Source organism: Monodelphis domestica, chromosome 1 (assembly GCF_027887165.1).
Source record: "Monodelphis domestica isolate mMonDom1 chromosome 1, mMonDom1.pri, whole genome shotgun sequence".
Lineage (NCBI taxonomy): Eukaryota > Metazoa > Chordata > Mammalia > Didelphimorphia > Didelphidae > Monodelphis > Monodelphis domestica.
Genome location: NC_077227.1, coordinates 123,147,802 through 123,157,163, shown reverse-complemented (window position 1 = coordinate 123,157,163; position 9,362 = coordinate 123,147,802). Strand labels below are relative to the sequence as shown.

At 37.8% G+C, this 9,362-nt stretch overlaps 1 protein-coding gene across 2 annotated transcripts in view; it reads right to left on the bottom strand.

The window, feature by feature from the left end:
* Positions 1 to 222: 222 nt before the first annotated feature.
* Positions 223 to 9,362, bottom strand: part of CTXND1 (cortexin domain containing 1) — a 99,243-nt gene continuing 90,103 nt past the window's right edge. For both annotated transcript variants that reach the window (XM_056806050.1, XM_056806044.1), the window contains exon 2: positions 223 to 4,355. In XM_056806050.1, the coding sequence (XP_056662028.1) occupies positions 4,122 to 4,301 (180 nt within the window). In that variant the 5' untranslated portion in view covers positions 4,302 to 4,355 and the 3' untranslated portion in view covers positions 223 to 4,121. The remainder of the gene's footprint in view (positions 4,356 to 9,362) is intronic.

The window sequence follows — 9,362 nt, the reverse complement described above, 5'->3', positions numbered from 1 at the left end:
TTCTCCCCCCATGCAAAATGTAAGCTTCTTCAGGACAGGGATTGGTTGACTTTTTTTTCCTTATATCCCCAGAGCCTACTTAGCACAATTTCTGGCACTTCATAGACTCTCAAAAAGTGTGTGTTGAATTGAATTAAGCCTTTGAGAAATCAATAAATCAGAACTCAATTGAGAAGGGGTATCAGAGAATCAGGGTTGGGGCTGGGGATTGACAGACCACAGTTTTCCAATTGAAATGGTTAATTTTATTATCTGATGGTACATCTATTGTTCATTTAAATGAGTTACTCAGAATGCATCTCTTTCTGGAACAGAATAACTATTGAAAACCAAAATGACGACTCAGCAGAGGCACTTGCTACATGCACTGAAAATAACAGCAAAAAACAAACAGCTCACATTGGCATCATGTTTCAAGGTTTACAGTGTGCTTTCCCCACAACAACCCTGTGAGGTAGGTTAGCAGTCCATTGTTTCGTAGAAAATGTATCTCTATTGGATATGGGTGAATGAGCATCATGGTAAAATATCAGAAGCATAGAAGGAATAATTTTTTTTATTTTTCTTCTTAATTTTCCTGTTCTTACATAAGTAATCTGTTTGCCTTGGTGGATTTTGGGAAAGGAAGAACTGGAGGAAGACAGGTTAGGATAATAGAAGATAAAACACACTTCTCTGCTTGAAAATCAGATTCATTCCCCATTAGGAAAGAGCTTATGTGAGAGAAGTCTGTAAGGAAAGTATAGACAGAGAATGAAAATGTCAACTTTGTTTTAATCAATGAAAATTCATTCACATAGACCACAATCTTTAAGAAAGAGAGAGGTTCATTCTTTAAAACAAGGAAGTACCACTTAATAGCAATACAATGCCATAAGTTTATAAACGTTGTTAAAGAAGTTTCCATGTTGATCTTCCAAACAGAATTCTGCTCCCCTTCAATTACTACATCCACAGGTATATCTTGCTTTATAGAAATCCCTCTTTTGGAAGTACTCTAGCTGGGAGGTGAAATTCTAAACTCTGCTCATCTCTGGTATCTCCAATCTCCCAGCTCTCTACCCTCCCTTCCATTTTGGGAAACCTTCTCCCTAACTCCCTTCAGGCTCCAAACACTCTTCTGGTCATAATAACACTGCCCTGGGGAATTTGTACTTTCAAAGCTCAAAGCCTTTATCTAAAAAGTTCTGGATGTAATGGTAGAATTTCAGGCAATGGCCAGTAGGTGGAGGAGATGTTGTAGGCTTCACCTGTAGTCAATTTCCTACTCTGTTTAGGACTAAGACCTGCCCAACTTCAGGATGCTTATGCCCATGCCTCTGTTCTGTCATGTCCCTAGCACAGAAGTTGTACTGACTCCTAAGAAATTCATTTTATTTTCATCTGTTAGGACTTCGATTGTACCCTTGGGAAATTCTTGAATACTGCCCACTGGTATGTTCTCTTCTTTTTAAATCAACAATTCATAGTAGATTTTTAGTAATTAGACTTTATTTAGAGTGCTTATTTCACTGAATTTTACCAAGTTGGTGATAACTATTTCATTAATCCCCATAATAGCATGCCAGGTAGGTGGAGGGCAGACATTTATTTATTTATTTATTTATTTTTAATTCAGGCACAGTGAAATCAAGCAAGTTGCTCTCAATTCCACAGAGTGCTATTGAGGGAGATAGTGCTTGAATCCAGGTTTCTGCCTCTGATTTCTATGCTCTAGTACCATGACAAAATGAGAATACTCCTTCTTTCTTAAAAAGATCTCTAGGCACTGAGATATCACTGTTAAATCTAGCAATGCTGTGAAGTTTTTAACAAGTGGAATTATCCAAGATGTCCAGTTAGAGGGATAAATGCCCTAGTTCCAGCAAGGGGAAATGAGGCAGGTCTCAGAATTCCTACCTGCATTTGTTTCTTTTTTCTTTGTTATTATTTACTGCACTTTTGTACACAAATCACCATGGCAAGGGAATCAAGAACAGAATGGAATAATTAAGCCAGCCTTCTTCAGCAGAAAGGCTACCCAGCCAAGAACTTGGCAGGTGTTTCCTCTTTCCTGGAGCACACAGAGCTGAGATTTAGTACCCAATTTCCAGCTTCCATCTCTCTATAAAACTCCCAAATGGATCCCAGTTAGAAAAGCTGCAGGAGAAACTCATCTTACCATCAGCCAGAACTGCATGTGGGTGGGAAGATGAACCCCAAGGGTTCTCCTTTCCTCTCCTCTAATCATGAGAAGATATTTATTTACAATACAAATTCACAAAAAATGGGCCTTTTTTCTTAGAAGGTGCTTTATTTCTCCGAGGTAGACTGCAAACTTGAAGGCTGCTGCATTGGCTAAATAAAGATTTTTTTCAGTGGCAGAGGAGAAGGTCTCCCCCTCTGGAGACCTCCCCCCTCTTCATATGAAGGGTCAAATCTGGAACATTCCCTGGGACTTTGCAGCTAGGTTGACTGCCTTCAGTTTGTTTGTGCTTCCCACAATGGGTGGGTGAATGGCCAGATGTGTGCCCTAGAACCACTGTGTATACAGCTGGGCACCTAGTCAGCTATTGGCAGCTGTCACCAAGTGGTGATGGTGCTCTGGGAGGCTGCTTCCCCCTTGAACCCAGATTCCCAAATTGGTTTGTAAAAGCTAGGGTGGCTAGAATGCACCTTTTCAAGCAGGTGAGAAGCTATGAGCCTATGTTATGATCTTCTGCTTCAGATGATCTCTACAGGTGATGAAGAGAATGAAAGCTGTGACCCCTCCTGGTTAAAGAAAGGGTGCCCAGAAGAGTTGTATATTTTGGCTTGATCCAAAAAAACCCCAAAATAAACAAAAAAATTTGCTAATACTATGGATCATTAGAATGACAGTCACAACTGCACTAATAGGTCCAAGACCCAGAAGTGGCTATAAGTTTACCTGCTGACCCATAGGCAAGCCCCTTGGAATAGCCTGGGGCCATAGACACTTAACTAGTTGTGGGACTGTGGACAAGTTACTTTACTTCTCTGTGCCTTGGTTTCTTAATTTGTAAAATGAGAGATTTGGACCTGATAACCGCTGAGATCCTTTCAAATTCTAAATCTGGGAGGAGTGGTCAAGGCTGATAAAGTCCTATTAGAAGCTATGATAGAAGAAGGCGCAAAGGAAGGCTTTTGATAAACGCCTACCTTCCAATCAGTCCAGACTCCTGGACACCCCTATATTATATAGGTGGGGATGGGAGAGTCCATTCTTGTAGATGGAGGGGCAGACCTGAGCACAATTACTCTTGGGATATCCTTAGCTCCACTGTATTGCCTTTAATTCTAAAGCATTTTTACATTGATGATTTAATTTTATCTTTATATCCTTGAGAGGTGAAAAAGGGTAAGGTGTATTTTCCCCATTTTACAGATGAGGAAACTGAGGCACCAGAAGCAGAAGTGACTTGCCTAAGGTCACACAGTGAATGAGTGGCAGAACCAAGATGGGAACCTCAATCTCTCAGAGTTGTACTTCTTTCAGTAAACCACTCTCCCTCCAAAAGCCTAAAATTGCTGCTTGAAGAAAGCCTTGATTATCATTGTCCCTCGATTATCATTCAGCTATGGTTCTTCCTGTTTGTTTTCATGGAGGGGCTGAGTTCTCACCCTCAAATTCTGAGAAAGAGAAGCTAGTTTCCAGAGGTAATGCCTTCCAGTCAGAGCAGAGCCTAAAAGGTATATTGTAACCTCAATTGACAAAATATTCTACTTCCCTCTACTCCAGCATTAAGAGAAACATCAACCCTATGTAAAAATAGCCAGAAGGAACTTGGGGCTACTAACAAAGGGATTCATAAGATCTCTTAGTGCAACCTGAAAATAAATACAAAACATTTATTGGTCCACCTAAATGCTCCTTTAGTCTACCTACTTGCTAGAAGGTACATGGGGAAAAAAATAATCTTTTTAAGTAACTATTCTAGCTTCTACATTTGGTCCAATCTAGGACTTTCCATCTTATAAGCAGCTATTTGCAAAGGTTTGCATTCCTCTTTGTGCTCAAAGAACTATCACTTGTCAAGGGCTTGTAAAGAGCTGGGACTCTCCCATGGCTTTTTTTTTTTTGAAAGAGGAGGCCTTTGATATGAGGCCCCAGGATGATGCTTTCAGTCATCCAGATGCTGCTCTTCCCAGGTAGATGTGGGGATGGCACTATAGGGGTCCATGATGACTTTGGCACAGCGAATAATCATTACAATGAGGAAGAAACAAAGGAAGACAAAACAGGCCAATGCCAATCCTTTGTCCACATCGACAGGAACAGGCACTGGGGTTGGTTCTTCCATTGTGAGGGGATCTCCTCATCTGGTTTTATTCTGACTGGTAACATCCTTCTATTCCTGCAAAAAAAAAAATCCCAAACATTACACAGTGCTTCCTCTAGCCCAGGGTAAGAGTAATAATTACTGAATAACACTTGGCTCTTAACTAGTTTTAATTATGGGAGAAATTTTCATATATTCACTGTGTAGTTGTCACCTCGTCCTCGGAAACTGGGGTGAGGGAAATTCGCTTTGTTTCACAGATAGGGAAACTGACATTCACTCTAAGCATTATAGATAGATTTAAGATTAGATTATCAGTAAGTGCCTCTAATGCCGACCTATTTTGTTGGACTGGGAACATCAGCCATGAGTGATATCATCAAGTGTTAGAGTACATAAGAAGTTAAATAGTTAATTCTTTCTATTTCCTTCATATTTACCCCTTCCTCTGCCCACCTCCAAAGGGCAAGCAACTCTATATTTAACTTAATGTCTGACTTCTTATATTTGTTGATTGACCTTGCTGATTCTTTTCATTCTTCATCTTTTTAAAGATATGTATTACACAATGATCCAGGACAGTTCTAAGGAACTTATAACAAAGAATGTTATCCATTCTCCAGAGAAAGAACTGTTGGAGTCAGAATGCAGATCAAAGCATATGATTTTTCCATTTTTTTTGGTGGGGTTTGTGTTTTGGGGTTTTGGTTTTATAAGATTACATACAAAAATGAAAAATATGGAAATGTGTTTTACATAATAATACATGTACAACTCAGATCAAATTGCCTGCCAGCCCTGGGAGGGAGCAAGGGAGGGAGGGAGATAAGTTCAATCATATAACTTAGGAAAGCTTGTGTGGAATTTTGTTATTATATGTAATTGGTAATAAATATTTTTAAAATGTATTAAAAAGAGTCACTCTTTGAGAAACAGAAGGTAGAGGGGAAAATATGGGCTTTGTAAATCAAAATGAAATCAATAAAAGTCCATTTTTTAAAAAAGTCTCCAGATGCCCTTGGCAACCAAAGAAAAAAATATTATCCAAAGATGAGACTGAGAGCCTCTACAAAATAGGTGCATGTTTAGTTTGGGGTATTGGAGGGACATCCTGGTGGATATGTGATGATAACACTAGACAAAGATTTCTTATCTTTCAGTAGTCTGATCTTGGAGTAGAATAATCAGTGAACACAGTTTAATTTGTTTTCAAATTCTGCAATTCTCAAACTCTATCCCATTGGTTCATCTTGGAATAGCACAGGAAGGAAATGATTTGCAAGATAGAATAGGTCATTCCTTCATACAGAGCTGTTGCTCCTAACATGCATTTTGAGTCAAACTATACAGTAAGGAGAGATGAAGAATTTGGAGCTCATATCATCTGGATCTCCATCCTTCCCTATCTTATTTAAATGAAAGGAATTAAAGTTTGGTCTGTAACTACCTTTAGCTGACCCATAAAGATGGGACATAAAAAACTGAAAAGAGAATAGGAAAGAAGGAAAGAACTCTGTCTTTTAAAAAAAATTCATGAACTTAACTTGTTTTAGGTACAAACTTGTACATAGGGAATAATAGTATGATAATTTGCATAGTCACGAAGGGGCCATCTCTTATTTTTTAAAAAACTATCACTATAGAAAACTAGGTAAAAAAAGTTGTCTCCATCCACTCTGGCTCTAGTTTTTATTCTTTCAATTCTTTCCTTTTACTTTTTGCTCTTGAAGATCACCAACAATCTCCAAACCCAGTGGCCTTTTTTCACTCTTTGATCCCCTTGAACCATTTGATATTGGAGATCATCCCTTCCTTTGGGACAATCTTTCCTTGACTGTAAAGATAGCATATGGCTAATCTTGGTTATCCTTCTACCTTTTAATCTTTACCTCCATCTTTAATACTTTGTGCCATCTAAGCTTCTACCTCCCCCCCCCTCTCTGTCTCTCTCTCTCTGTCTCTCTCTCCCTCCCTCCCTCTCTCTCTCTCTCTCTCTCTCTCTCTCTCTCTCTCTCTCTCTCTCTCTCTCTCTCTCTCTCTCTCTCTCTCTTTCTCTCCTCTTTTCTCTCTCCCCAGGATCTCTCATTTCCTCTCTACTTTCTCTCCTTTCCTTCCCTCTTTCCTTTTCTCTCTCTTTTTCCCTCTTCTCTCTCTCTCTCTTTACTCCTCTCCCTTTTCCTCTCCTTCCCTGCCTCCCAACTTTATTATTTATACAGATGACCCTCAAATTGTTATCTCTTCTGACCATCAGCACCTGAAACTGAAAAGGCCCCAAACTGGGCTTATCTTTTCACCTAAACCTCTACTTCCTTCTGAATTTACTATTTCTATTAGTGGTACAACCATTTGTCCAGTTTCCTGTCTTCAAAACTTATTATTATCTTTGGGTTAAGGAATAATATACTAAGAAGAGAGAATAATCAACCAGTTAGCAAGTTCTTTTCATTTTATCTCAGCAAAATTGGGTGTTGCATTCTCTATTGCTATTGCCATCACCTTTTCCTTATAGCTCTTCATTACTACCAACCTGGAGTACTATAAAAACTTTCTAAAAGGTCTTCTTACCTCCATTCCCTCTTCCTTCAAAGAATTTCAAATCTGGCAAGTCATTTAATCTTGTTTGCCTCAGTTCCTCATCTGTAAGATGAGCTTGGCAAAGATATTGAAGCTGTTTACATTTATTTCTTCAGTTCATCTTAAGCCTTAAAAGTCCCACCCCCCCAAATTTGCAAAGAGTTGGACATAGTTGTAATGAATGAATAGGAAGAAAATGGTACAATGATAATGGACAATAGAAAAAGGCAGAACTTTTCTCTTGGTTCTGTCCATTCTTCTCATGTGATCTGCACAACAATGCTGTTGTTGATGTTCTGTTGTTTCAGTTGTGTTCAATGATGTCCCCATTTTTAATAGATTAGGAAACTAAAGATGAGAGAAATCAAATGACATGCACAGGATCAGACAGAAAATATACAAATATATACAAGATATATACAAATATACAAGATATGATTACAAATCAAGTCTTATCAACTCTAAGTCCCATGATTTATTCATAATTATTAGCTTTCTAGAATAATAATGATGGTGATAAATAACATTTATATTGTGCCTCTATGTACCAGGGACTATACTAAAACTAGATCTTGTATTACTGGAACAGGACAAGTCTTGATTTCCAAAAAAGGTAGATTCTATAAACTATAGCCTAGCAAGGGTTACCTTCCATTTCTGTCAAAATTCTAGAATGTATTATTATTTTTTAATTTTAATTTTTTCCAAATCTCATATTCTTTCCATCTCCCCCCTCTCCAAGAAGGCAGGAAATATGATATAGTTCACAATATATATTTATACATGTGTTTATTATTAATGGGATTATTCTGAACATCTAGAAAGGGAGATAGCAATCACTAACAGAAAATGCAACATTATAGAGAACAGATTGTACTAGACTAACTTCATTTCTTTTTATGCTAGGGCAATTAGACTGATAGAAAAGGGTAATACCACAGAAAATATACCTAGAAATGGGCATGTATTTCCCATGCCTTTTGTGTAGACAAGATGAAGAGATTGGGTTAGATGATAAAACAGGACCTGAAGTAGTAGACTGGCTTTACCCATAGAGTAATTATTAATGGGTTGAGGTGAACCTGTAAGAAATCTCTAGTGGAGTGACTCAGGGACACATCCTTGTCCCTTGTTATGTAATATTTTAACAATGATTTAGATGATGACATATTCATATTTTCACATGATAAGAAACTGAAGAAGACTAAAAATGGTTTCTAATGATAGTTGCCTTAAATTTTGTGAAGTATTTTGCATATATTATTTCAATTGATCTTTACAATAACTGCATCAGGTAGGTGCTTTTATTGTCTCCATTTTATAGATGAAGAAATGACATTTTAAAGAGTTTAAGTGATTCATCTCTTACCATTAAATGATTGTAAGAGAGACAGGATTTATACTTTCAGTGACAAGCAGTTCTGCCTAATTCTTGAATCTATAAAGCTATTAAAATTTTGTCTTCTAGAGACTTTGAGGATTTGAGGGTTTGGGGGTTTTGCCCTGTTGAGCCATAAAGAGTAAGTGGCAACATGGGAAATCCATTTAAGTTTCATCTTTCTTAAGTTGTATATGATGATAGAGAACAAGGCAACCTCTTCCCAGTCTGCTCTTGTCCCACAGTCAAACATTCTCCTTTCTTTTTTTTAAACAATATTTTATTTGGTCATTTCAAAACATTATTCATTAGAGACAAAGATCATTTTCTTTTCCTCCCCCCCCCCCCATGGCCAACGCTATTCCACTGGGTTTCACATGTGTTCTTGATTCAAACCCATTTCCAAAACATTCTCTTTTCTTATGATCAAGTCTTTCATATAATAGAGCTTTCCTCCATATTTGATCAGCTCCTATCTCCATCCCTCTCAACAGCTTCTATTGGGCTGACCAGATTTTGAGCATTTCAGCTCTGGTGGCATAAGTAGTCTATGTTTTGTCTTGGGATATCTTGGCTTCTGGAAGAAGATTCCCTTCTCAGCCTCTCTCATGTATCTCTGATCTCTCTTCTGAACTTGGTTCCTTGTTTCCTGATTTGATCTGGCTTCAGATTTTGTATCTAATGCCTCATTTCAGTATCTCATCTCACATCTAGTGCCCCATCTCTAGCTTAGATTGAGAAACCCCCAACTCCACATTTCTATCAGATATGACACAAATAGCTATTATACAATGATTCCCAAACAATTCTTTAATGTCATTTTCCAGCAACATCCTCCAAAGTTCTGAAAACAATCATATTCAAATGAGTAAACAATGTGCCTACTGCCATCTCCACCAAATATTGCCTCTGAGTAGCCTGCTTTCACTCTGGTTCTCTCAGAACTCTCCTTGTTTTCTCAAGTACTTTTATTCACTTCAGGGCCTGCTTGTCCTCTCAGGTTTGTTTTTCCAAACTGTTTTTCTCTAATTCATACCATGTCCCTTTTTCTATCCCTTTCAATAAATAAATTGTTCTACTTAGGTTTTTTTATAAGTTATCATAAAAGGTTTATAAGTTATCATAAAAAG